General features: G+C 50.7%; 10 protein-coding genes across 10 annotated transcripts; 4 read left to right on the forward strand and 6 right to left on the reverse strand.

Moving 5' to 3' along the window:
• Positions 1–168: 168 nt before the first annotated feature.
• PV06_07643 (uncharacterized protein) lies at positions 169–1,363 on the forward strand (the record flags this gene model as incomplete). The annotated part of the gene is made up of 3 exons (XM_016408904.1): positions 169–373; positions 452–1,110; positions 1,184–1,363. 3 exons carry the CDS (start codon positions 169–171, stop codon positions 1,361–1,363), a joined length of 1,044 nt encoding a protein of 347 aa, XP_016260658.1.
• A 178-nt stretch (positions 1,364–1,541) lies between these two features.
• PV06_07644 (uncharacterized protein) lies at positions 1,542–3,888 on the reverse strand (the record flags this gene model as incomplete). The annotated part of the gene is made up of 8 exons (XM_016408905.1): positions 3,193–3,888; positions 3,109–3,142; positions 2,667–3,010; positions 2,433–2,600; positions 2,249–2,323; positions 1,891–2,144; positions 1,705–1,781; positions 1,542–1,617 (listed from the first exon to the last, which is right to left on the reverse strand). The coding sequence occupies exons 1-8, from the start codon at positions 3,284–3,286 to the stop codon at positions 1,542–1,544; spliced, it is 1,122 nt and encodes a 373-aa protein (XP_016260659.1). The 5' UTR covers positions 3,287–3,888.
• A 3,627-nt stretch (positions 3,889–7,515) lies between these two features.
• Positions 7,516–9,243, forward strand: PV06_07645 (uncharacterized protein; the record flags this gene model as incomplete). The annotated part of the gene is made up of 2 exons (XM_016408906.1): positions 7,516–7,970; positions 8,049–9,243. 2 exons carry the CDS (start codon positions 7,516–7,518, stop codon positions 9,241–9,243), a joined length of 1,650 nt encoding a protein of 549 aa, XP_016260660.1.
• Positions 9,244–9,537: 294 nt separating this feature from the next.
• Positions 9,538–11,091, reverse strand: PV06_07646 (uncharacterized protein; the record flags this gene model as incomplete). The annotated part of the gene is made up of 3 exons (XM_016408907.1): positions 9,538–10,420; positions 10,571–10,925; positions 10,974–11,091. The coding sequence occupies 3 exons, from the start codon at positions 11,089–11,091 to the stop codon at positions 9,538–9,540; spliced, it is 1,356 nt and encodes a 451-aa protein (XP_016260661.1).
• A 1,668-nt stretch (positions 11,092–12,759) lies between these two features.
• PV06_07647 (uncharacterized protein) lies at positions 12,760–14,709 on the reverse strand (the record flags this gene model as incomplete). Its single annotated transcript, XM_016408908.1, has 1 exon — positions 12,760–14,709. The coding sequence occupies one exon, from the start codon at positions 14,707–14,709 to the stop codon at positions 12,760–12,762; it is 1,950 nt and encodes a 649-aa protein (XP_016260662.1).
• A 311-nt stretch (positions 14,710–15,020) lies between these two features.
• Positions 15,021–16,524, forward strand: PV06_07648 (uncharacterized protein). Its single transcript, XM_016408909.1, has 3 exons — positions 15,021–15,422; positions 15,474–15,959; positions 16,044–16,524. The coding sequence occupies exons 1-3, from the start codon at positions 15,102–15,104 to the stop codon at positions 16,191–16,193; spliced, it is 957 nt and encodes a 318-aa protein (XP_016260663.1). The 5' UTR covers positions 15,021–15,101; the 3' UTR covers positions 16,194–16,524.
• A 1,166-nt stretch (positions 16,525–17,690) lies between these two features.
• On the forward strand, positions 17,691–21,637 carry PV06_07649 (uncharacterized protein). Its single transcript, XM_016408910.1, has 8 exons — positions 17,691–18,468; positions 18,533–18,668; positions 18,750–18,931; positions 19,010–19,046; positions 19,117–19,184; positions 19,259–19,641; positions 19,729–19,796; positions 19,868–21,637. Exons 1-8 carry the CDS (start codon positions 18,412–18,414, stop codon positions 20,278–20,280), a joined length of 1,344 nt encoding a protein of 447 aa, XP_016260664.1. The 5' UTR covers positions 17,691–18,411; the 3' UTR covers positions 20,281–21,637.
• Positions 20,741–21,766, reverse strand: PV06_07650 (uncharacterized protein; the record flags this gene model as incomplete). The annotated part of the gene is made up of 2 exons (XM_016408911.1): positions 20,741–21,513; positions 21,601–21,766. The coding sequence occupies 2 exons, from the start codon at positions 21,764–21,766 to the stop codon at positions 20,741–20,743; spliced, it is 939 nt and encodes a 312-aa protein (XP_016260665.1).
• A 460-nt stretch (positions 21,767–22,226) lies between these two features.
• PV06_07651 (uncharacterized protein) lies at positions 22,227–23,230 on the reverse strand. The gene has a single exon (XM_016408912.1). It carries the CDS (start codon positions 23,152–23,154, stop codon positions 22,402–22,404), a length of 753 nt encoding a protein of 250 aa, XP_016260666.1. The 5' UTR covers positions 23,155–23,230; the 3' UTR covers positions 22,227–22,401.
• Positions 23,199–26,530, reverse strand: PV06_07652 (uncharacterized protein). The gene has a single exon (XM_016408913.1). The coding sequence runs from the start codon at positions 26,314–26,316 to the stop codon at positions 23,851–23,853; it is 2,466 nt and encodes an 821-aa protein (XP_016260667.1). The 5' UTR covers positions 26,317–26,530; the 3' UTR covers positions 23,199–23,850.
• Positions 26,531–26,587: the final 57 nt, after the last annotated feature.

The following is a 26,587-nucleotide window of genomic DNA, read 5'->3' on the forward strand; positions in this document are numbered from 1 at the left end:
TAGGGGATCCATCCAGAGGAATTTTACTCTGAATAGTCAGCAGGACGAGTATCAATTGGTGCGAGTACGGAGCAGGCTTCAACCCAACATCGAATTTGTTGTTGGTAAATTAAAATCCTCAAATTTGCGGAACACAGACCTGAATCAATACGTCCAACTCCACACAGAATGATTTCTCAACCCTCCAAGGCCAATGTCTTGCTGGTCGGCAGCGGTGGCGTGGGCACCATGGGCGCCTATGCCCTGGAGACTGGAGGCAAGGCAGAGGTCACTGCTGTACTGAGGTCAAACTACGAGGCTGTGAGCAAGCAAGGATTCTCCATCGACTCGATTGAGCACGGTGACGGCATCGTAGGCTGGAAGCCAACGACGTGTGGGTTCCTTCTGCAGTGCATAGCACTCAACACAACCAAGTCTCGACCGCGATGCTGACATTCTTTTCCGCATCCAGTGGTCAACAGAGTGCCAAGTGTGGCTGAGGAGGGACTGAAACCTTTCGACTTCATCGTGGTCACCACGAAGAACGTCGCCGATGTCAGCCCGACCGTCGACGAGGTGATTGAGCCCGCCGTGACCCCAGGCCACAGCGTGATCGTCCTAGTCCAAAACGGCCTGAACATCGAGAAGCCAGTCATTGCCAAGTATCCCGGCAACACCGTGCTCTCGGGTGTGTCGTTGATCGGGGCGACGGAGACGGCATGGGGGAAGATCCGACATGACGACAAGGACATTGTCAAAATCGGACCGTACAAGTCGCCCAACGTGACCGAACAAGACTCGACCGCCGCCGCCCAGAAATTTGTCGAGATCTACAATGCTTGTGGCAAGGTCGAGGCCATCTACGACGACAACGTGCCCTTTACGAGATGGAGGAAGTTGATTTACAACTCCTCGTTCAACTCGGTGGCGACCATCTTGCGAATGGACACGACGAGAATGAGAATTTCCGAACACGTCATCGACAACCTGATCCGACCTGCCATGCTGGAAATCAAGAGCACTGCCAAAGCCGCTGGGATTGAGTTGCCGGACGATATTGCCGAGGTCATGATCAGAGTCGATCCCAAAGAGACGTATTTCAAGCCTAGCATGTGTCAAGATATCGAAAAGGTATGAATCACCAACAAGTCAAATGTCAAAGGTTCTTTTGCCGACGTAATACTAATGGGTTGTTTTATTCTAGGGCAATTATATCGAGTTTGAAAACATCGTTGGAGAACCCATGCGTGAGGCCGAGAAACTTGGTGTCTCGACTCCGGTGTTGAAGATCATCTATGGTATCCTAAAAGGTTTGCAATGGAAGACGATGGAGGCCAAAGGTTTGGTCGTGCCTAAATGGAGCGATGATAGTGTCTATGGCTAGACATTGGCTATTTAGACAGGCAGTTGTATTCTATCCAAAGTAAAAGACGCGATGTCGGACCCATGTTCAAACAACTTCTTTAGTAGAGTTCTTTCCAGTGGATTCGCCAGCAACACCACATTTCTCATTCGTAATGGTTCCATGTGCTTGGTTTACGATTGTCGACTCGGTCGTACTATTATAACTTGGACAGGATTCCGTTGGTTTCTAGGATTGACAAGTGGCCACGGTTGATTTCCGATACACTCTTGCATCTGTACAGAGAAAAAAGGGGGAGGTTGTCACTTGTCAGTTTGATCGTCGGGCAGCTTCGAGGTTTGACTAGATTGTATATGACTTACCCTGCAAGTCCCATGGCCAATTTGAACTCGTCGTAAAGGAGGTTGATGGCTAGTTCCACACCCTTTGAACCGTTGTACTGTTTTTGAATTGATCGCGAAGGATTAGCATCGGCATGGTGGGTGATCCCAATGGAGTGAGTGGGTGACCATCCGAGGGTTGAGAAATAGCACTAGGTATATACTCACAGCCAGGCCCCAAATGGGTATCCTCCCAGCAAAACAGAAATCCGCCCCTAGGGCAATCGCCTTGAAGATGTCGGTCCCCCTTCGGATACCCCCGTCGATGGCGATGGGGATCTTGCCCTTGGCCACCGGCGCACATTCGCGAAGGGCGTCCAGAGTGGCCGGGACGCTGTCGAGTTGGCGACCACCGTGGTTGGAAATGACCACGCCGTCCAAGCCGTACGAGATTGCCGTGGCGACATCTTCGGCCGTGTACACTGTAGGCGATCGAGGACATGCAAGTCAGTCGGACGGGGCAGGTATCGATGATATCGAGGTCCGAGGGCCCTGACGAAGAAAAGAAATGTAATGAAAAACTTACGTCCTTTGACCCAAATCTGAAGATTGGTGTGACCCTTGACGTACGAAATCGCTTCGTCCCAATTGACTCCATTTTCTGTTCCGAGTACGGGAGAAGTAAGCATGATGGAAATTAGAGAATTTTTCCGAGAGTGTTGGGCATGTTGAATTGTGGAAGAGTCTTAAAGTGGGAGAGGGGAATGTACCATATGCGAGTTCGTTGTCACCTCCTTCGAGGTTGCTAGCGTCCATGTCTGGAGCAATATTCGGATATCTCATATCCTTGGGCATACCGAAACCGTTGCGAAACTCGTTGAGACGACGACCAAGCATTGGTGCGTCGACGGTAAGTAGGATGGCCTTGTAGCCGGCCTCTATTGTGTGGCGTTAACTTGGACAGAGAGTCAGATGATCGGACACAGGAGGTTGTTTTTACTCACTTTCAGCTCTGTTTAGAAGTTGGAGAGTCAGTTTCTTGTCTTTGAGTAGACTGACTTGCATAGCGTATGGGTTCGTCTTCCCTGACCCTTGCTCGATGACGTCCTCGAGAGAGTCGGTTGAGTATGCGGAAAGGCCCATGGCCACGTTCAACGCCGCGCAGGCCCTGGAAGTTCCCACTTCGCCTTCAGGGTGAGCCAATCTGTGCATTGCAGCCGGGGAGAAGCCGAACGGGAACAGGACCTTGCTTCCCCAGATGGTTGTGGAAGTGTCAATGTGCGAAACATTCTTCAAGATGCGAGGACGTATTCGATAACGATCAAAGGCCGCCTCATTGTCGCGTAGACTATATCGATCATGTCGTATGTGAGAACAGCTTCATCATCATATGCTACAAGACCCAGGAGCGGTCTGTAAACATGATACAGCTTCGACTGGACTTACGTTATCATGTCCATGGCACCTTCATTGAAGTATTCTAATTGTATTCAGTCGGCTGTTACCATGTTTAACAAGAGCAAAACACACCTCTGTACATCTTGGGCAAATTCTTGGACGCCTTCTCCTTCAAGTCCCTAATACAAAAGACCTCAGGGTCTAGAGTGCGTCCCCTATTCGCCATTGTGATGGCTTCTGTTGCACGGGACTTGAGAGATGTGAGATGGGTGCTGGTGTCGCTTTTTAAATTCCAAAATGTTTGTATTGTTCAAGGTGGTTCCTGTAATTGCTTGATGTCTTCTTGATATTTGATATACAGACGAGATGATTCAAGATAGCATCTCACGACACGCCCTTTACCCGATCAGTGCGGAGCCATATCAGGTCCGATGGACTGGAGTCTGGACTTTAGCGACGTTAATTGACTAGTGTCCCAGATATCTCGGAGCAATTGTGTCTGGCGTCTAATTCCTGTGCATGGAGGGACAAGTCCGCAGAGCTGTTGGTGATAGGCAGATAGTCTCCGGATGAATTTCACGCCCTTCGAGATTGATGGCACACAGCTGTTTGACAACTCACAGTAATTGCTGGACATTGACATTTCGAGTCGCTTATCATTAGAATCGATACACAACAGACGCGTCAAGCTCATCAGAACCAGAGGGAAACACTGTCGTTAACCGCGAGCCAGTTGAATGCGAAATGGAAATAGCACATGTTTCGACGACAGTCTCAGGGGCGCAGGGACTGCGGACAAGTCCTGATAACGATGCAGGTAAATCTGGGGAAGCCTTGGGAGCGGCGTCGTTTTCGAAGGAGGAAAGCCGCAGCGAGGCCAATAGCCAGGCGTATATTCGTCGCTGTAAGAGATTAGATACAGTGCTTGTACGGAGTACTTGTAGTCGTTGGCAGCGGTAACATCCACGATGGCAAGGGGCCCCACTCTTCACTCACCTCTTTGTTATCTCTGACCTTGGACGCGAATTATTTCAGGGCTGTCCCACCTTCTAGTTTGTATGTCGTGCGGCCTGCGAGTAGTCAGTCCGCTGTAGACACGGTCTTTGACTTACAAATGTGTGGCCAGTGATTGAACAAGTGACGGTGGTTGATAAGTCCCCACTGTTCATCCACCAATTTCGCAATGAGAGCCCCCAACTTCCTGAAAATCCGACCCTCAACCTCGCTGTTTTCCACCCAGGAGGGAGGCATCGCCAGTGCATTCCTACTAGCATCCTACCCAAGTCCCCTCTCACTTGACCCTATGACGTCGTCGCCGGTCACATCTGGACATTACCCTCGGAAGAGAACGAAGACGTTTACGGGTTGCTGGACCTGTCGCGGGCGGAAGCTGAAGTGTTCCGAGGAGAGACCGACGTGCCGACAGTGTGCCAGCAAAGGTCTTGTGTGCGAGGGTTACGGTGCTAGGTTACAATGGCTGACCCCGGAGACGGGCTTGCCTGATTCGCATCCTGTCCACCCAGCTCTCGTCAAGACCACGGGATCTTCAAGGCGTCAAATACTGACAGGCAAGAGAGCACTCATCTTTCCCTGAGAATCTCCATGAGGGACTCATGTATGGTGTGCAGCACAACCGACATGCATCTTCGGGACCGCCGAGATCGATGATATCTTGAGTCAAATCGATACGGAACATCCTCTCACAGACGAGACTGAAACCACGATTACTCATGGCCCTTTTGCAGTATTTGCGGCATGCTCGCAAACAAGGAAGCTGCAGAGTTTGTTGGCAAAGAAGCAGCCGCCATCGACCTCTACTGATCTTGACGTGAACCTTGAGCGTCCTCAGACTATCTCCTCCTCGCTTCTCGACCGTGACCATCCGCCCGATCTGAACTTCTCCCAACTACCTCATGCTCGGTCACTAGATCGTGATCATCACTCTCGAGAGACCTCTCCCAGCCTAGTTGGGTCACTGGGTGACTTTGGGACAGCCTTCCAAAGCCCTACCTTGGAGTCGAGTTTTCAAGCTTACTACAGCAGCAGCCCGTACTCGACGAACACCTCGTTCCAGCAAAACTTCAATTGGTCGCCGCCGAAAGAAACAACAACACTCGGTGAGGAGGATGACGTGAGTCTGTCGTCGTCGGAACTGCTGAGATCCAAACCACGCTCGGTCTTTCTGTCCACGGAAGATTGTTTCCTCATGCAACACTACATGCAGAAGGTGGTGAGGGTGTTTTGTGTCATCGACAACCCCAAGAGTCCCTGGAGAGCTTTGCACCTGCCACGGGCCTTGCAGAGCTGTGGAGAGCTTGGAACTCTGGGAGCAACATCCAACACTCGAAAATGCCTACTGCATGCCCTCCTATCGATAAGCGCCTACAGTCTCGCCAACAATCTCAGGCTAGAAGGGCAAATCCTGGAGGTTGATAAGTGGCTGAGGAAGGCGATGCAGCTCCGTTACAAGGCCATCGCACTGCTGAGGGACTCGGTAAAGTGCGATCTCCATTCCAAGTCGCGGCCAAAATACAAAGAACTTCTCGCAGCCATGCTGTCTATGATTTCAATCGATGTAAGATTACGTGGTATTGATGACTTCTCAAAAAGTATCCGAGCTGACACGGGCTCTCAAGGTTGCCTCAGGAGATACAGGAACATGTGGCGTTCATCTGAAAGGCTGCGAGCAACTCATCCGCAGCGCCCGAAAGAGCAAGATGAAGTATTCGGGCAAAGCTCGAGCCCTGCATCGCATCTTCTTCTACCTCCGCACCATTCATGCAAGCACAACTATTAACACAGAAGACGTTATTCAGACATCAACTTCGCAACGAGTTAACAGCAACGATAGCCTAGAGGGTGATCAAGAAGCTCTTGGAGAGATGGAAGTCGAGGATGACTCGTGGCTCGACATGCGAGAGGGTGAACCCAAAGACATGGCGTCCTGCGAGTACGTCTATGGCGTGCCTCAAAGCCTCCTCGTCCTGATGAGGAAAGCAGTCCGAGTCGTTCAACATGTTTCACATTACCGGCGGAAGAATCCTGGACTACTATATTCTGCCAATTTGGCCAGGCTATGCGATGAGGTTGACGAAGAGATTCTCGATTGGCCGACAGAACAAGAACTCAGTCGCTGTTCGATCATGAGTCGTGAAGATGATACGACGAAAACGGTGGAACATCAAACTCGGGCTTTCCACGATGCACTTGTCCTTTACTTTTCCCAGCATGTTAGGCTGATGCACCATCGCCATCTGAAACCCTATGTCGAGAGCGTTTTATATCATCTGGAAGCATTCGACACCATCCGGAATGGCTCCGGCTCCCCTGGATTTGGGGGTGCCCTGTTCTGGCCAGCCTTTATCGCCGCATCCGAGGCCTTCGATCCAGCTTTACAAGCACGCTTCATGGCTTGGTTTGAGAGAGCAAAGTCGTATGGACTGCATTCTCTGTGGGGCGGGAATGCCATAGCACTCGAAGTCTGGAACAAGGACAGTCCTACCAAGACTCGAATCACTAGCCAGTGGCGTACGATTGCCGAGGAGAGACAAGTCGAGCTCATGCTTACCTGAGGAGTTGATCCGCATTGCTTTGACGCTAACTTTCAATATAACTTGCCAGGGAGACAAGCAAGATCCTTTGCCGAGTGTCCAAGCAGTCGTACAAATACGCACGACCTAGACAGCACGTGCTGGTTTCTCAAAGATATCTCTTAGTGGCTTGTTGAGTGAGAACAGCCTTACCAGAGCAGCCACAAGGCGTACCTAGCCGGCGTCAGCTTCCACGTTCCAGTTCATTCGTCCGCGTAACACTTTATGGTATAGCAGCTGTCTCCCAGAATCTCGAGGTGCGAGAGAACTCTATGCAATTGCACGCATGTCTGCAACCACGCGGCGTGTTCTAGGCTCTTATCTAGGCTTCTTCGTCTAAACTGACACTAACGAAGTCAGCCTTGCATTCGTGGGGTACGTTGAACACCCTGGCATTCGTTATCTTTCGGGCCGTACTGATTGGACTGCACTCAAGGAAGCTCACAGCGGACCAGTCACAGGCATGCCCTTTTGGAATATACTGTATCCTGCCGGTATTTCTGTGGAGTTCTCGACCGTATTTTTATCCTTATCGCGGCACGTCGGTCGAGCCGTTGCTCTTGTCGCATGTCCCATGGCAGAAGAGATCGCCACGCAGCATGGGGCGGAGTTGCGTGATATCGCCAGCTATCTTCGAGCCCGTATCTATCTATCATGTATGAGTACCGAGTATTCGTTTGAGGTACAGAGAGGTGCGTCTGAGCCGAGAAACGTGCTTGACCCCAGCCAGCCTTTGGGACATAGTTGCTGCATATAAATCCTGCGTCTATCTTCCTGGTCGTGGTCGCGGTATTGCTGCAAAAGGTTCCAGCCTTTTTTTTGCCTCTCTATTTCAGGTCGAGATCGATGCTGAGAACCCTTCGCAATGGACGATAAGACTATGTACAAGTCGTCAACGGCCTTCGATAAGGAGACATCGAGTGATGATGTCGTCGCCGCGGGACAGGTCATTGACTACTCCGGGGAGCCGACCAGTTCTCATCGTGGAGAGCTACACCGAACATTCAAGGCCCGCCATATTCAAATGATCACACTCGGCGGCTGTATCGGCAGTGGCTTGTTCATCAGCACTGGCAAGGCCCTGCACGAGGGTGGTGCGGCCGCCATGCTGATCGGCTACTCCTTGATCTGCAGCATGGCGCTGGCGGTGATGAATCTCCTGTCCGAAGCGACGTGTATCTGGCCTACCTCTGGTGGCTTCATCGAGCATGCTAACAGATTCGTCGATCCTGCCATGGGCTTTGCTTGCGGCTTTACTGAGTGGCTTGCTTGGGTTACTGTCGTTGCGGCCGAGGGTGCAATCGTCCGAGTCATCTTGACGTGAGTTCCTTCTCCTTGAGGAATTATCCTATGCCTTTGCCTTGCGTTCCGCTGACAACCTCGGCTCTCTTCACACAGATACTGGACAGAAGCCATTCCCACCGCCGCGGCAATGACTGTCTACCTCGCCTTGGTGTTTGGTATCCACGCATTGCCCAATCGATGGTTCGCCGAGTTCGAATTTGGCACGGCCTCTGCCAAAGTCATGTGCATGATCATCATCCTCATCACCAGCATTGCCTTGATCGCCGGCGCAGGAAAGGACGATGGTACACCCCACGCCTACAACTACACGACGGCACCTGCGTTCCCCAACGGCTTCAAAGGGGTGGCTATGACGTTCCTGCTTGCCGCCTGGGCCACAGGTGGGCAAGAGATCATGTCGCTGTCGGCCGCAGAAGCGCAGCGACCGCGCTATGACATGCCCCGGGCGTGCAAGAACTTGTTCTTCCGCATCTTTGCATTCTACGAGTTGTCGGTGGTTTTCCTGACCATCCTCGTGCCGTACAACGAGGAGCGACTCCTAGGCACCGGCACCGTGGCCAGTTCTCCTTTTGTGATTGCAATGGTCAATGCCGGCGTCAAGGGCCTACCGGACCTCATGAACGCCGTCATCCTTTTGGGTCTCGTGGCCATCGGCGCCGAATCCTTGTACGTCTCGTCGCGTGCCATGGTCGCCATGTCTCAGATGGGCATGTTCCCCAAAGTCCTGGGGCGCATCGACAAGCGCGGCCGTCCTCGCTGGGCGCTCCTGGTCACGGGCATCTTCTCCACCATTTTCACCTACATCAACTGCTCCAGCACCGGTGGCGTCATCTTCACCTGGTTCTCGTCCGTCTCATCGACCGTCTATTTCTTGTCCTGGCTCAGCATCAGCGTCACCAACATCCAGATGCACCGGGCCATCAAGGCACAGAACGATCCGGCATGGAAGTTGCCGTACGCCTGGAAGTTGCCGGCGTTCCCCCTGACGGCCGTGTACCTTTTCGTCTCCTCGTTGTTCGTCCTCTTTGCGACGGGATACGTGAGTTTGTTCCCCATCGGTGGCGCCCCGCCCAGCGCCGAGGTCTTTTTCGAGACCTTCCTCGCTGTCCCGCTCTGGATCGCATGCTTCCTGGGGTACAAGTTGGTCTTTCGCACCAAATTTGTGAATCCCGCCGAAGCCGACCTGCAACATGGCCGGAGGCCGTTGAACGAGGAGGACATTGCCTTTTTCGACCGGTACTTTGCGCAACCCATGTGGAAGCGACTCTTGTCGTACGTGCGTTTCTGAAAAAGGAGACTGGATTGCTGTTGTTGGTGTGGCAGCAGCGTTTTTGACTTTTAAGATGTGAGACCAAACACTTTAGTAAATACTTGCAGAAACATGGAGCTCTAAGTAGACGTCGGCGATCTGTGCAAGTTAGGACGAATTATGATATTATTATTGTGCCTTCATGTTTTTCGTGAATTACTTTGGTGTATGAAACCGCACAAAAGATGACTTCCAGATTGAGTGAAGATGCGTGAAAGTATTCGCTCGACCTTGAGGCGTATGTGACACCGCATCATTTTGTGGCTTGCACTATCACTTCAGTTCGACAAACTCGGCTCGCTCGCACAGGAATTCGTCGACGGCATTCAAAAACGTCTGTAGCTCCTCCCTGGACGTGATGATCATCAGACTGATCATCAACCGGCGCGCGAGGAACACGCCCCTTTTGAGCATGTCGAAGAAGAACAATTCCTTCAGGTCTTCTGCTCGAGCCTGAAGCTTAGACCCGTCGTCGATCGCAATCTCAATCTCTCTGAAATGAACGGCCATCAGACTCCCGGTGCCAGTGACATACATTCTCGACTTACGCCGCGTGGCCAAATCATTCAACTTGTCACGAAGCCAAACTCCCTTTTCAAACAATTCGCACGCCTCACCTTCTGTCCAAACTTCCTCGAGCACGGCCGTGGCGGTCACCATGGTTGTGACGTTGTTGTTGAACGTTCCGCTGTGGTACACTCCACCACCGCCACCAGAAAACCCGGGTTCGAGCATGTCCATGATTTCGGCCTTGCCTCCGAACGCGCCGAAATTCTGCCCTCCTCCGGCAAAATACTTTCCCAAACTGGTCATGTCCGGGTACACGCTGAGAATGTCCTGGTAGCCGTGGACGCTCATGCGGCTGGTCATGACTTCGTCGAAGAACAGAACCGCGTCGGCTCCGGTGGCGAGGGACCGGCACGCCTCGACAAAGTCGACGTCCGCAGGTGTACAGCCGGAGGATCCTTGCATCAACTCAAGAAATATGCACGCCAGGTCGGCCTTGTTCTCGGATACGGCTGCTTCGAGGGCGGGGATGTCGTTGTACGGGACCACAACCCAGTCATGAGGCGCATTCATCGTCTTTTTCCCGCTCGACTTCATGTTCATGGAACTTTGGGATGTGAATGTTGCTAGGCCGCCGTGGTATCCGCCTCTAGTTGTTCGTCGGTGGTCAGCCCTTTTCTCCTCTTGGATGGAGGAGCAAGCGACGTAATGGGTTCGACAAAATATATGATGAGAGAAAAAGAGGTGAAGAGACTCGAGCTAGGTATACAACCAACCACACCAAAGACGAGGTACTCACTCGAAGACAATGATCTTGCTACGGCCGGTATATGCCTTGATGAGGGCGAGGGCGGTCATGTTCGTCTCTGTTCCCGAGTTTGAAAAGCGAACCTTGTCCATGGTCTTGAAACGGTCGCAGAAAAGTTTGGCCAATCTACCCTCGTACCGGTTTACACCGCCGAGGGCAAACCCTTGCTCGACGGCATCGTGGATGGCTCTCTTGATCACCGGATGTGAGTGACCAAACATACAGGCACTGTACTCGGCGCATAGGTCAAGGTATTTGTGTCCGTCGACGTCCGTGAGGTAGGAGCCCTCACCCATTGCCAGGACCACGGGGAAAGGTTTCATGTGGACCACATTACGGGTTGTGCCTGTGACATCTTCTCAGTACGAGTAACAAGCGATCTGGGTATCCAGACCTCCAGGCAAGGAACAAGAAGCCGTATCGTTTGTTGCTTTGCTTGTCGGGTTCGACGCGACAAAGTCCTTGGCAGCTTCGTCGAGAACTGTGGACAGGGCGGGGGTCGCAATAGGCATCTTTACAGCTGTAAACAATCCAAATATGCGAATGCTCCGTCACGTATTCAGGTGAATCGGTCGAGTCTGGAGTAGATGTACTATTGCCCATTCCCATGTTGGAAGGAGCAAGTGGCAATGTGCTGCCCATGAGGACGAGCCAATCAGACCAGCTCAAGCTTATCGCGGTCTCTGTTGCCTTTTCGGTACCGCAAAGGCCGCTATGGATTGCCCATAGGAACGTTGTCTGTCTCTCGGGGCGTAAACTAGGAGGATAGGGATCTCTGGATATGCTCAAAAGCAAAACTTGCGTAGTTGCTTATCTCGCCCCGAAAGTCTTGGGTGTGCTTGAGCGTCGATTTTCCATGGCTTGTTCATTGAATAAGGGTGTATACAACTCGAACACGCCAGTAGATTGCGCTTTGACAGCCACTTGATCCGACACGTTATTTTCCAGAAGCCGCACGAAATGATGATGCATTCTAACGATCGCACATTAATTTCAGAGTAAAAGCATTTCGTGGTGAGAAATGCGGCTTGTTTGCGTTTGCACCAACCACGAATATTGAAGCACGTAGCCTCGTGCAAAGCCCGCAAGGCTGTCTTTGTCTTGTCCGTCGGCGAAGTCGATCATATCTCTGGCCCAACATTTTCCACGATATACACGCATTGAAACGTTGAAGTGCACAAAGAGTTGATAGTCAACGGACACAACATCCGACAAGTGTTACAGTAATTGATATGTGTGGGCCGTGAGATCACTGTTCGCCCCTGGGAAAGATGTCATTTTCTGGAGACAATGACATCAATGAGATGAATCGCAGTATCACCGTTTCCGTATCATCCTATCCCCAAGAATCGGATTGAAAAGATTGCTCTCTGGGGGAAAAGCTCAAGTAATTTTTACCGCGACTTCGACGATTTCGCTTGTGACTTCTGGGAACAGTGCTCAAAAATGTCGACAAAGCCACCTGGCGGCTGAGGGCCAAGCAAGAAAATCATGAAGAAGGATGCTGCTGGTATGTTCCTGAACTCGACGGACATTGTGCAGCTACAAGTAGGACCGGTGCTGATATGTTTGATCATACAATAGCGAAAGGTCTCGGTGCAGATAACTCCTCTGCACATAAGGAGGGCCATGTGCCTGGTGAAGCAGCTGTAGCAAGCGACTCCTATACAGCAAGTCAACCTGGACCAAACGTTGGCGAGAAAGGAAATGTCGGTCAGATCGTCGGAGAGACACCAAGTGAGACCATCAACCAGGGAAACATGACCTGAGCCAGCATGGGAGTGCATACATCGCAAGGCTTCAAGGACCGAGGATTGTCAATATTGAAGCCAGATCTTCATCATTGGAGGCTGTTAGGACATGGCAGTTGCTTGCCGATCAAGACCATAGCTCTGTCCAATGATGACTGAGAAGCAGCGAACGAAGCTCCAAGTCACGACCTCGTTATATGACGAAACGATGTTGGATTGGAAGGGTCAAACAGCTCTGCTAGGCCACAATCTGTGTTTGGAAAGTTTGGCTAACATTCCATGATGGCAATTAACTGAGCCAGTCGCTTTTGTAGCTAGAACAATTGAATCCTGCAGGCATGACCCGCTTTGCATCATGACGAGTCGGAATCCGACCATGTCAAATGAACGTACCCGGTGCACTTCGTCTCGAAGATAGCACGCCATCTCTCATGCATAGGCGTTGATGTTGGTGCTCAGAAGCTCCTCAAATATGAACCGGTTGCAGAATCCAGCTTGAGGAGGTAATAGTTCTGGGAGTTGTTGTGGTTGAGCATCATCAAATGGACTAGCACCATCCATCTCTGCTCCTACCGAGGTGATAATTTCCCTTACATTAATAGCCTGTGGTTGCCATGTCCAGATACATGTGACCCTGTCGCTCTCCATCAGTAGGGCGGCAAGCAAACTCGCCCCGCGAATAGCAATAACACTGTCACCAAACTTGCGTAGGGATTCGATGCATTCTGTGACCAGTTCTTTGTGTGTGTCAAAAACCGGATCAGACTTGGGACGATGGAAGAGATCCAAGCAGAGTATGATCGCCGCGACGATGCAGAAAGCTTTGTCCACCCAAATGATCGGTCCATCCAGATCCTTGGTTTGTTTTGCCTCATTCAAAATTGTCTTGGCCGCAGCTAAGCACGTTAGACGTGTCATGGAGTAAGTCGGGTTGACGAAACTCTGCTTGATGTATGCTCTGTGGATCATGATTATCTTGTGTGCGAAGCATATGGTCAGACTTCCCCTGGCTGCTGGAATCCATTCTGGCCACGCTGGATCAATCGGCTGCACAACATGAAAGTAGGATGGCATTCCTTTCGTGGCGAGAGTTCGCATCCTTGAATCATATTCTATAACGTGCTCGTAGGTAGTGAATTGCGTCGTTGCACGAAGGATGTCCTCGTGATGTTTAACCATAAGCTTTGCTATTTCAAACAAGTAATTACCGTAACTGATGTAAGTAGGGAAGTCGGGCGGGATTGGATCCATGTTCAGGTGGTTTCGGTTGGAAGGTTTGGTCGTCGTGAAGTGACTCGGCTGGATATGATAGCTCTCGTTGAATGGCAGAGACATCCAGTCCTGGACGCAAAGCTGGGACCATAATCTACGGCCGATCTCCCTTTTGATCAGTCTATGGCGTTGTTCTTCCGTTGATGCATTCGTGGTCTCGTCAAGCGATGCGTCGTAGTCTAATTTGTCGAGTCCTAAGCTTTGTGCAATCTTCAGAGCGCCACCGAGGAGAACAGACAGCTCTGCAGACTGTCCCAGAGGATGAGCAGACATAGTCAATGTAGCGATGGTATGGACCGCATATATGTTGTGGTTGGAAGTGTAGTTCGCCTGATTCAGGCAGGAGATACTGGCCTTGTACCACTGCATAGACAACCTCGACCCTTCATCTTTCTGAAATCCCCACTGAGACAGTCTACGTTCTGGAGCACACGTTACACTGCCAGCAAGAATGGAAAAGAGGAGGCCAAGCCACTGGAGATCCAGGCCGTTGACGATCAATGTTTCCTTTTCATCCTGGCCAGCTAACACGTTTTCTAATTCCCATCGGAAGAGCGGGCCAAAGTAGCAGCCATGATACCACAAGAGGCAGAGTTCATGGTAGTTGACGAGATCCCAGATGTGACCAACTTTGGGTAGTAACATCTGTAGGAATTCCGAGTGAACATCTTCGGTAGAGTTGAAGCCTGTTCCTGTCGAGTCAATCCATGGGTGGTCAAGCTGGGTGTCCGAATCCTGCGTCCGGAGTTCCGAGATGAGAGCTTTAGTTGGCGTGAAAGAGTACTGTAAGCGTGGCTCATCTGCCCATCGCGTATCATGGGCCGCGAATTCGTTCAATTGCAGTGGTCGCCTCGACCCTGCAGTTGGAGTGGGAGCTTGAGGGGAAGTGGGACTAGAAGCTGACTTGGATCTTGCTCCTTCACCCTGGAGCGGACGCGATCTTTTGTAGACCCGATGAATGGAGGGATTGTACTGAGTCGGCCACTCACGCGTGCACTGGTCGGCGATGCCTCTTTTGATACACCTCGAGCAAGGAAGCTGGCGGTCGCATTTCTGGCGTCGCATGGAACATTCCGTACATGTTTCTCGGGGTCGCTGGACCGGCATCTCAGCCCGCCAGATCAATATGCATTCCGCCTTATGGCATGTCGCATTCAAAGTCTCGTGAGAGGGCCGAGTTTTCGCAGCAACGGTTGATGGATCGGGGTTTATGATGTTCTAGTGCGAAAGGCGGAATATCAACAAAGATGGTAAAGTGAGAAAGTACGATCGTAATTTGTGCTGTGCCGGCACGTGATAATCCAAGAAGTCGACTTACTTCTCCGTATCTTCTACGGGGGTTTCGGAGACCTCCGAAGTGCAGAATCGTTGAAGTTGAGATAACAAAAGTCAACCACCGATCACGAAATCCAGAACGTGTTCAAAAAGCTGTGCGAATATCCAGACGATGAAATCTTCTCACAGGCTATCTGCATTTCTTCTTCCATAGCCTTCTTACCATGGCGATCACTAACGAGGCAACTTCAGCTAACTTCACAATCCCTACAGTGGACATATCCCCCTATTTGGATGATAACCATTCCATGGAGGCAGACCAAGTGATCGAGCAAATTCGCGCTGCGTGTGCCACTAGTGGCTTCTTTCAAATCACTGGTCATGGCATACCTGATTCCTTGCAGGCTGATATCTTCGCAGCTGCAAAGGCAGTCTTTGCACTGCCCGACGAGGACAAACGTAAATTAGCCGGCGTGCCTGGGAGAGGATACGAAATAATTGGTTCTCAAATCCTCGAACCAGGTAAGAAGCCTGATCTCAAGGAGGTGAGCTTTTCCATTTTCATCGATCAAATCTGGTAGATCTGAGAAAGTCAGGGATTCATGATAGGGCGAGAGATTCCTGACAATAAGCCCCCATATCGACCATTTCAGCAAGCAAATATATGGCCTGAGACGAGTCAGATCCCTGAAGCCCAGTTCAAGAAGCCTCTTCTCGAATATCAGCAAGCACTGTCGACCTTGTCTGTCCAGCTGATGCACATATTGGCCAGAGGGTTGAGAGGTTTTGACACAACGGTCTTCGCGGAATACTGCAAAGACCCCATTGCCAACGTCAGATTGTTGCACTATCCACCGCATCCGCAGACGGATGATCCAAATCTAGTTGGCGCTGGAGCACACACAGATTTCGGTGCCATCACGCTTCTGCTTCAGGACGGGCATTCCGGTCTCCAAGTATTGAACCACCACACAAATCAATTCGTCGACGTGCCACCTCAGGCACATGCATACGTGGTGAATATTGGTGACATGCTGGAGACTTGGACCGGTGGGCAATACAAGTCTAACATACACCGAGTTGTAGGTTTACCCTACCGGAGATTCAGATGTCGAAATTGACTCCTTTGTGCTGAGAAGAAGTCCACACACTGATTTGCTGTCCAGATAAATACGAGCGGTACGGATAGGTACAGTGTACCGTTCTTTTATGATGGCGCTCCAGACTGTGTGATCAAGCCGCTGGATGGGTCCAAGGGGGAGGAATTCACCGTCGAGGAGCACATGCTCTCAAGATACCAGGCAACCTATGGGTGAGAGAGCGGAATTGGTACTTACCCAAGCTATTCGCACTAGCACCACAAATGCGCAGATCTCAGCATGTGCTCGCAAATGTGGTAAAAGCTGCTTAGGGGAAGTTGTCCCGTGCTACGGACAACTCAGAGACCTGAGTAAATACCGTCCTTCACGCATGTGGACGGGCCCGCAGTCTGGTGTTTCATCTCGCATCATGGAGATTATGTGAACAGTGAAATTGTTGGTTCCTTCTTGCCCCTCGGAAGGCCTAAGTGAGACAGTGAGGATGGTGAAGCAAGGAAAGACCTTGATAGATTGGTAGACTACCAGCAGCATTGCTGCATTGATCGTTTTCGGTGCGATCGTCTCGATGATCTTCAAGTAGAGTAAAAGTGTAGCAGCCTGGTCGATGTCTTGGGGACGGGCCTTTCCATGATTTCCAAGGCGGGGAACTCACTCTCATGGAGCAAGTCGTTTCACAGGTACATGTGAAAGGCATCGCTGTCGAAGTACTGTACAGTAAAATTCAGAAGGGGCATCATGTAGAAACTCCCAACTCTGCCGGGACAGGAGAGAAGACCGTGTCGAGTAAATGCGCCGACCAGATGTGGGTAGCCTTAATTTTCGTTCCCGGGTCTTCCTCTAACCTCGTCCTTTCTAGAGTACCAGTGTGGATACGAAAATAGTTGGACTCTGGTCGTAGAGGGCAGTACCCTGTCGCGCTACCAGATGAGTTCCTACAGAGTAAAATGTCAAGGATGGCATTCTACAGTATGCTCCGTGCAGTAGACACCCTATGCTTTTTCTTACGCTTCTTCACAGGGAGAGAGCCATGCCGAAGAACTTCACTGACGTTTCCGGCGTAGCAATGAAGGTGGAGTTGGTAGAGACGTCAGTGGAGATGGAAGGAGTTTCATAGGAGGACAGAAGAATTTTCTCTGCCCACGAATACACCAACCTGACGTGACAAGTCATCATGTACGCTGACATTGACACATCAGCTGCTGCGAGAAGATTGTATGTAAAGCACACGAAGAGAGCCTTCCGAACATTTTCGCCTCTCCGGCAGGCCACCTTCTTTCTGCCTTCTGCCTTTTGTCACATTAATGGTCTCTGTCCACACAACAAGTGATACCAGTAGAGTCAGAGGAGAAATTGAAACCCTCTCACAAATAAATTTACTGAGACCCCCATTTTCTAAGCTGCCCCGGTTATCTTGAATTGCTCCGCCTAAAGACTCGTAAAGAGGTCGCCTTAGGTAAGATTGTTTCGATAAGCGTGTGGTTCGGCCAGAACGGTACCCTGGTTCGGCAGATGGGCTTCTTGGATTCGTGACCGAGACGCAGGAACTGACGGGAGCATTTGCTCAAAATGTTCTGGTCCGATGCAGGGGCATATGCGCTACTCTTGATCGACAAGGCTCACAGGAGAGCAAACCTCCTTCCAACCTCTGGTGGAGCTCCGACCCGCCACCCGCGAACTTTTCCTTCAGTTCTCCTTCTACTCACAATTCCTCCACAGAGTCAAAAGGCCATCTGCGAGCAGACGTACTGTACTGTTACACGCTTTGAAAATAATGCTTGCTAGCCTTACCTCTGCCAACCTAATCCACCCGAGGTGCCTCGGTTTCCGCTGAAGAAATTTGCACGACAAAGCAACGTGTTTTCCACCTGGCTCTCGGATAGATTCTTTCCCTCTGTCTGTACAGTTACATGTGATAGTCCTGGAATTCCATTCTCAGCTACAACCGGATTCAAGCGACGGTGGCCAAGGATGACGCCCAACCCTACCCCGTCGACGCTTCAGGTAGGTTTATGTCCACAGCGGCCCCATAAACCGTTGAGTTGGTTTAGCCGGTGCCAGAATGAGCTTCAACTGGAATCCCAGTCATGAAATAATATCCACTTCTCCACAGCAGAACCAGGTACAACTAGGAACGATGGATCGATGGGACGTGGTATTGGAGGGGGGAATCTGATCCTTGATCGCCTCTCGCCTCTCGCCTCGAATGGAACAGCTGAAGAATACTCCGTAGTCACTACTACACTACATACATGCTTGCTCGCCCACGACGATTGACAGATGACAGACGTGGGAGAGGAACTTGTTGGTCCATCGTGGATTTGACCTACACATACCTACTGTACACTACCTTTTCGATTCTACTGTACTGTACAAACCACCGCCTCCGCCGCCTCTTCTTCTTCTTCTCCTGACCATATTTTCAACCTTTGCAACCATGGCTGCCGGACAGTCAGCAACGGAACAACTGTTGGCTGCGCTGCCCAAATGCGCGGTACGCACTACAACCCCCGAACGACGTTGAGATTCACCAACCTAATGATATGAGCAATCTACAGGCCGCCTGTGCCCAGTCTATACTCCCGTCCTCGACATGTTCGTTGACCGACGTCGCATGTCTTTGTGCCGATGCGCCTATCCTTGGTCAAATTGAACAGTGCAGCACAGCCAACTGTACAGTTATCGAGGCTCTGAGTAAGTTGGAAATCCCAAGACCGGACCGGACAATGAGGAGGGTCACCTCGAATCTTTTTCTGACCAAAATCGCTTTCTCAGGTGCCTTTAATGCGACCCAGACAGCATGCGGTGTCACACCGACCGACCTATCACAGACCTACATCATTGTCACGTCGATATTCCTTGCTTTGGCAGTTTTGTTCTATCTGATTCGGCTCTACGTTCGGCCGCCATTGACTCCGGGATTCCGTATCGACGACGGCATCATGCTGGTTGCGACTGTACGTACTCGTCGAACGACACATGCTTCCAATCCGCCCTCGAAGTTATTGATCATACTAACGTGTGTATCTCTTCAGCTTACGGTTGTCGTATTCACGGCGCTCAATTTGCAGGGTACATATCCTTCCCACTCCCTTATCCCTTCAGTCAAGTGGAAAAGCTCTCTGACTTGTAATGTGTGTAGCTGCGAACAAAGGTCTTGGAAAGGACATATGGAACGTTGAACCCGACAACATCGACATTGTCTTGAAGGTATTGTACCTCGAACTCGGAAATAGCATTCGGACCAGTATTGTGACTGAGTGACTGACTTTGTTTTTCGACAGGACTTTTTCATTGGCGAGTTCTTGTACATCTTCATCAGTGTCGTCACCAAGTTGGCCGTCTTGGCCTTCTACCTCAAGGTCTTTTCGCAGCCGTATTTCCAAAAGGCCGCATACCTCGTCATGGGTCTATGTTTCTCCTACTTCGTCTCGTACATGTTTGTGCTCGGCTTCGAGTGCACACCGGTGTCGTTCTTCTGGGAACAGTGGCGGGACCCCTCCGCTGGAACATGCATCAACATCAACGCCGGAGGTTGGGCGGCTGCGGCGATCAACATCGCTCTCGACGTGGCCATCCTCGCCCTGCCGGTGCCGGTCATCCTCAGACTTCAAATCTCTCGGCAACAAAAACTTCAAGTGTTGAGCATGTTTGGAGTTGGATCATTGTGAGTCTTTTTTTTCCCGTCCCATGTCTAGATCCATGTCTATACAGAGCCTCTCCATACTGATACCGTGTCTCTGTCACTCTCCAGGATCACTGTCGTCAGCATCATAAGACTTCAATCACTCATCAAATTTGCAAAAGATTCCAACGTAACATGTGAGCTCTTTTTTTCCTATTCCTCTTTGGCATATTACATCAACACCAACTAACCCTTTTCCACTATCTAGACCATCTTTATTCCATCTCCATTTGGAGTTCTCTCGAATTGTACATCAGTATCGTTTGCGCATGCATGCCCGCTGCCCGTTTGTTCCTCCAGAGATGCTGGCCGTCGCGATTCGGCACGACAAAGGACCACGCAGGCTCTTACCTCCGTCAGTCAAGTACTTCTCACGGCGGTGGCGGTCCACGGCAAGGTCCTCCTCAACCACCACCTCCGCAATATCAGCCGCAACAACCGCTCAGTGCGAACCCTAACGATCGCATCTATATGTCCAAATCTGCATCCTATGATGTTAATGTATCACAAGTACCGGGAAGGAGGGACGACGTGGAACTCAGCGAGTCGGACGGGTGGTTGGCGACCTCAAAAGGAGGTAGAGGATACATGTCGTCTTCGAACAATCATGAAAGGTACTAGGGCAAGTGGCATTCAAGTACGCTGTCTACCTCTACCTCTACCAATCTTTCTCCCTGCGGACAAAAAGCTATCTCTTTCAGCAGTGACGTGTACAAATGTAATATTTCTCTTGTACATACAATGTACAACCACTCACAACCTGTGTCCAAAAAATATGCTCCTATTTATCTGAGGTTTTCCAAAATCATCGGCCTGCCGCAACGGCCGGATTGAGTCATGTTTGTTCCTTACTCACAACCTCCAAGATCGACTGGGAGTCGTTCGACAGACACCACTGGATCGAATCAACAATCACCTTGTCCCATTTGTTTGTGGACCATAGATTTTGAAATCTCCTGAATCCATGAGGCAAACCGGGGAACACATAAGTCTTTGTTAGTACTCTGAGTGCGTCAAAGATTTATCAGCATCATCATCACAATACGTTCCATTGACTAAAGCGAGGGGCGTTTGACGAGACTTACTCGTTCTTCTTTAATTTTTCTGCATAATAAAGTCCCTCGTCTCTCAACAGATCCTGCCCGGCAACAAGACAACTCGTCTTTGGTAAACCTTGGATGACGGTGTCGTCGGTCAATGCGACGTTGAAGCTTGGGTCCGACACGGCTTCGGGTCCGAGAAGGTCGGCAAAAACTTTCAAGATGGACCATGGCAACACGGGAGCGTTTTGGTTTTGGTTGAAACTACTGAGGGCCTCTCTCGCCAAAGGGTTTGCTGAAGGGTGCAACAACCAAGGACTGGCCAGTACTTGACCCAGGATCGTCACCGCTGGTGCCGCCGCTTGGCCTGACTGCAGGAGTCGTTGTCGATGATGATGTACGGCAATCGACGCCGCAAGACCTCCACCGGCAGACACACCGCCGACCACCACCTTCGAAGGGTCACCACCGAAGTCGGTCGCGTGAGTCGACAACCATACCAAAGAATCCCACGCGTCGTTGAATTGAGTGGGCCAGGGGAACTCTGGAGTGTGTCGATAGTTGACATTGACGACGACCAGGGGGAAAGAAGAATCGCCCACCAAACGTGAGCAAGTACCATCTTCCGAGTCGACATTCCCCAGGAGGTGTCCACCACCGTGGAAGTACAAGTATATCGGTAGACCTGTACCTGAAGTTGCACTCGAACTGGCATTTGTTGCGAGCACTTTCGGTTTATACACTCTGGCGGTTATATTTTGAGAATCCCTGGTGAGAATCGAGTAGTCTTGCCATGCCACTTTTTCTTTCAGACCTAAAGAGCAGCGTATCAATCAGCATGACTTGGCTCGCTCGAATCATAAGGAGTGGACACTGGACTGAAACTAGAGATCCCACCTACCTAACGCCTTGACTTGTTCTTGTGCCGCCACCGTTCGACCGGCGTTGGTCAGTGACCGCATCTCCAAGATAGGGAGGTGTAGTGGTGGTGCCGGCACTTCGCCTGTCGATTTGATAAAGTCCTCCCATTCTGCCACGGGACCTTGGTAGTCTGAATAATTACCCATGATGTGTCGGTGTAGCCTTGTAAGAAATGTAACTTACGAGAGATCACTTTGACTCGCGTTGCAAATAAATATACACAAACACTTCTTCGTATCGTTCGGCTGGTGACTGTGAACTGTTGAATTCCCCAAGGAACGATTGCCGAAGTACCGAAGACAAAGGTGTTTTGGTTATACCGAGTTAACCGGATTTTTTGATCAACCTTGAAACATCACATTTCTACCGACTCTGTAGATTAATTTATTGTTTAATCTTTTGGCAAGTACTCTGTAGGAGAGAGTAAGTAGCTCTTGTGTGAAAAACATCGAATGCTTCCAACAGTTCAAGGGTCTCCACTTTGAATGGCTTGAGATTGATTATACCTGACGCCGTAAACATCTTCAAGACACTTTGACGGGGAAATTGACAAGTATAACGCACAATTGCCATTGCTGGTAAACCTGGTGTTTATTGAAAGTCTGACAAAACAATTGTATGGTAGTGATTCAAATCTCACAAGACTAGCTGATCAAACGAATGACAAACACCTTCTACACCATCGGTCTTTCTCTTTATCTCAACCTATCATTCTTCTCCGACTTGCCCTTCTTGAATTGTCCAACTCTCACCTGATATATACGTGAGGAGACTGACTGCTTTACTGATTGTTAGAAGCGACCAGTCCAATAACATGTTCGGCGGCGTCATCCTTCACCACGTCGTCTTCGTCATCGCCATGAACGTCCTTGACTTTTCCCGAAAGGTCGGACAAAGGACGATACATTTCCTCTTCAATGTCGGCCAGGTTCGAATGCTCGATTTTTCCTTGCTTCAAGCCGTACAGGTCGCAAAACATCATGATCATGGGCTTCCACTTGTCAGCGTCGACCCGATTGCGATGACCTTCCATCCTCAGGTTCTCGTGGATGCTGACCCGGAGGATCCTGACCTCGACCAGGAGGATGAGACCCTCGGCGGGTCTACCTCCGAACATCTTGTGGGAGGTGACCAGCTCGGCTTCCATGATGACGGGACACTCTTTGATCCCCGGACACGCGACGTTCTTGGACGGGCGCGGCGTCAAGCCCGCGATGCCGAACTTGTCCTTGACGAAGCGGTATCCACGAGGTCGTTTGCCCTCGGGAACAGGGTCGGTGCCTGTAGTCCCCGCAAGCGCGTTGATCGCGTCGGCCATGTTGTCGGAGGCGAGATTCAGGACGCACTGTTTAGTGCGCAAGATGTTTTGGGTCGTTTGGGACGATGCGTCGAGGCCGAGGACGCCACCATGACCGAGCCAGAACGCCGAGGACATGGGACCGATGTTGGTGGTTCCGTCTGGATTATTGCTGGAGATGAGAACTACCGGAGTACCCCAGTAGAGAATGGCGGGAGAAATATCTTGGTGCTCCATGTTAGACCTGAAATCTTGTGGTCTGCTTGCGGTGTTTTCGTAGTGTTTTCGTAGTGTTTTCGTAGTGTGGTGGTGGTGATGGTGGAACGGTCGACAAAGTATTGTTCGAGGGCGGGCTATTTGTACTTTTACAAGCCCTCAAATTCGACGCAGCGACATCCGCAAGTTGTTCTCCTGATATACTCATTGTGTGTCCACTTGGAACAGAATATCTCCATGGACCTTGAGAATGTTATCTGATTTTCTGCAACTTGATGCAGATGTCGACTTAAGTTTGCTCCAAAACTGATTCTCTCTAGGGGATCTTACTGGCCATTTCGAGAGCAGTACCAGTTCAGGCTGGCGCTATCTTCCTGGATCATGTCTTCATTAACCGGGTTTGACCTAGCTCTTGCGACGACTTCCACTGATTCGTGAGTGTGCATACTTCGTAGAATACCGGGGTTGTTGTTGATGAGGAAGTGACCAATCAACGAGCAATTCTGAGCTTGTTGCGGTTGAAAATTGTGGACCCCCAATATGTCGCTATACTTTGAGCAAGGATTTTTGTATTGCTTCATATCCATCCATGGGTGCCGATCAGGCGCAGGATATTGTTGCACATGTGTAGCCTTATCGCGAGACCACTCAAGTTCTAGCATTTTCTGGACACTGTCTACAAACGGGTTCCAAGCATTTCCTGAGAGCTATCACTCTTCAAGTTTGGTCTGACTCTCCAGCCAAATAAGTAGGCTTCTCAAGCTCCATGGATCCTGCTTCATCTACCACTTGCACATGATGAAGTTCCTCGTCGATGGCGGTTTTGCGCTCCTCCCACTCAGGGACCTTGGCTAATTTCTCTCGTAGCTCCTTGATCTCTTTATCCATGCTGAATTTTTCAGCTTCGGTGCCAATCTTGACCAGTTCCCAATCATACCCTTCGTCGCCCAAGCCGAGTATGAGATTGGAAGTGTGATATTTCCGTAGGCTGGCACGGGTAGAGAGTGTGATCACGGTGATGCCCCGGTCTTTACACCGCTCATACAGTAGCCCTTCGACATCCGAGGAAACCGCACTTGTCCCTTCATCCAGAAATGCATATCTCGGTTCATGATATAGGAGCCGCGCAAACGCCATGCGCTGTTTCTCTCCACCCGAGAGGACGTCTTTCCATTCTTTCCGTGTATCCCAACCTCCTTCGCGTGCGAGAAGGTGGCCAAGTTTGACGTCCTCGAGAACTCTCTCTAGTTCACTGTCGCGACGTTCATTCTCACGCATATCGATCTCGGTATGAGGATAAATCACTTGATCACGCAATGTGCCCACGCTGAGGTATGGCCGCTGAGGGATGAACATTATCCCGTCTTGACCATTGTTACGTGGTCGCGAGACAAGCCCCCTGAAGACAGGCCAGAGGCCAGCGACGATCCTTGCGATGGCGGACTTGCCTACACCGTTGCTTCCAGAGATCAGAAGATGCTCGCCACTGTGTACCACGAATGAAAGAGACTCGATGAGTTCTTCTCCTCCGTAGGGATAAAGGGATGGGGCAACAATAGGAACATCTTCAAGACGGACGCCATCAAAGCCAGCATGTAGCGTTCCCTGTACATCAGCCAGAGAGAACAACTCGGCTCTACTGGAATAACGCCGAGTACCTTGACCATAGGCGTTCGCATGTACCCGGTGAAGGGTGGAGATGAGTTGATATACTCGTGATGTGTAGCCAGCGAGCTCCGAGAGATCCTTGATGCTGTACATCATTCTTCCGCCGGCATCGGCAAGCGAAAGCATGAGTCTCTTGTTTGTGATGAAGTCCTTCATGTGAGATCTCTCTCGTGAAAATTCCGATACCTCGGCGCCAGAGGACCCGGACGTGTCCAGTAGAGAAGTCAGTCCTGCCCATGCCGGCAAGTAGACGGGGATCGAGGTGATGATGTATCCAAAGGCTGACCACGAGTACTTTAGGATAAAGTCCTCGAGCATGTTATAGCGGACTTTGACATTGTAGATCCCTTCCATCCAGCTGCGCAGTTCTCTGAAGGATTTATTCAGGTAGACCTTCTCCACGTCTGCGCCGCCATAGAATGCGATTTCTTCGGCATTGGCTATGAGACGGGCATGGAGGCCACGAAAGTCGCCCTCTTTCTTCCCTTCAACGGCTTTCAATTTCCCGAACGGAGGCGAAAGTCTGCGTAGTAGGGTAGCGGTCGCGAAATAATTGGCCAGAAGTCCGGTCAGCGCTAGAGGACCTAGAGATCGGTAAAGTTGATAGTTGAAGACAAAGATATCAACCAACGGTTTTCCTAAAGACGAATATAATGATGCTGCCGACGTACAAAACAAGGTCAAGTCTTGCGTTATGAACTGATCAGCTCCTTGACCAACGCCGCCGTCCAAGTTCGTGAGTTTATAGTATGTGAGGTTGGAGTTCAGGTATAAGTCGTGTATGTATCGTGTAAGTCTGGTTCGGAAGGCAATTGATATCTTTGACTGCAGGAATTTGATCATGGAGTTGGTATAAGAGGCCAATGTACCAACCGACAACCACCGCAAAATCCCCAGCATAAAGGATTTGCCTTGGCCCGCGACCAAGTCTCGAACAATAGCGCCGTCCAGTCTAGCAACGACTAGGGACAAGTAGGTCCGCAGAATCAAAAATACCCCGTGGCTCAACAGCAGTGCTGTCTCTTTACTGCGGAATCGTGGTATCATAATGTTTAGCAGACTGAGAAACTGGTGTAGGAAGGCCAAGTTGAGGCCGGGTTTTGTCTGAGGGGGTGGACCATGGCCATACGCTGGGGTCGATGCACCACTTGCAATCCTTGTGATCCGAGGAGGCGTCAGGAATAACCGTCTATGTGCGTCGAACGTTGTAGGACGAGTAGGATGTATGATGACTTTCGAGGTAGTATTGCCTTTGGGCACGTATATAATGCGCTCGCCGCCTTTCCCTCTCAGTCCGCTGTTTTTCCTGACGAGTCTTTGCCCTCGAGCCTTCTCTTTGGTCCTTTCCTGCCACCATCTATAGCCGCCATAACTGCTTGAGAGGATAGAAATGAGGAGAGCTGCGGTTGCGGCAAGCCTGGCGGATCTCGGCGTCCGTTTGATCTGAGTTCGAAAGAGAGAGAGGTAGTGATTATAGAGGACCATCAAAGGGTCTTCTTTCGAGTGGACTGGCATTCTGTAGAGGTGATTGCGATTGATCTGGCCAGCGCTATTGTCACCTGGCCGAGGAACACATTGTCATCACAGGACCATGAGCAGGAGGGACGCCAGGTGTCTTGCTGTCTAATCCTAGGTCATGGAAGGTCGTCGTGCGCAAGGAGAATCTTGACAGGAAGTGAAGTCGACCGATCAGACGGTTGCCTCGTGTACGCAGCATTGACGCAATGATGGTGTTAAACAAAGTCACGGGCCTCAACGGGGACTTTGGCATGTGAAGTTGTGCCGA

The sequence above is a fragment of the Exophiala oligosperma genome (genome assembly GCF_000835515.1).
Source record: "Exophiala oligosperma strain CBS 72588 unplaced genomic scaffold supercont1.7, whole genome shotgun sequence".
NCBI classification, from domain to species: domain Eukaryota; kingdom Fungi; phylum Ascomycota; class Eurotiomycetes; order Chaetothyriales; family Herpotrichiellaceae; genus Exophiala; species Exophiala oligosperma.

Excerpts from the sequence above, each read along its gene's own strand:
- PV06_07648 (XM_016408909.1), top strand. The coding sequence starts at position 15,102 with ATGGCGATCACTAACGAGGCAACTTCAGCTAACTTCACAATCCCTACA. Across the intron at positions 15,423-15,473 it reads AGAAGCCTGATCTCAAGGAG|GGATTCATGATAGGGCGAGA; the intron begins GTGAGCTTTTCC and ends TGAGAAAGTCAG. Across the intron at positions 15,960-16,043 it reads AGTCTAACATACACCGAGTT|ATAAATACGAGCGGTACGGA; the intron begins GTAGGTTTACCC and ends TTTGCTGTCCAG.
- PV06_07649 (XM_016408910.1), top strand. The coding sequence starts at position 18,412 with ATGGCTGCCGGACAGTCAGCAACGGAACAACTGTTGGCTGCGCTGCCC. Across the intron at positions 18,669-18,749 it reads TACAGTTATCGAGGCTCTGA|GTGCCTTTAATGCGACCCAG; the intron begins GTAAGTTGGAAA and ends TCGCTTTCTCAG. Across the intron at positions 18,932-19,009 it reads GCATCATGCTGGTTGCGACT|CTTACGGTTGTCGTATTCAC; the intron begins GTACGTACTCGT and ends GTATCTCTTCAG.
- PV06_07651 (XM_016408912.1), bottom strand. The coding sequence starts at position 23,154 with ATGGAGCACCAAGATATTTCTCCCGCCATTCTCTACTGGGGTACTCCG.
- PV06_07652 (XM_016408913.1), bottom strand. The coding sequence starts at position 26,316 with ATGCCAGTCCACTCGAAAGAAGACCCTTTGATGGTCCTCTATAATCAC.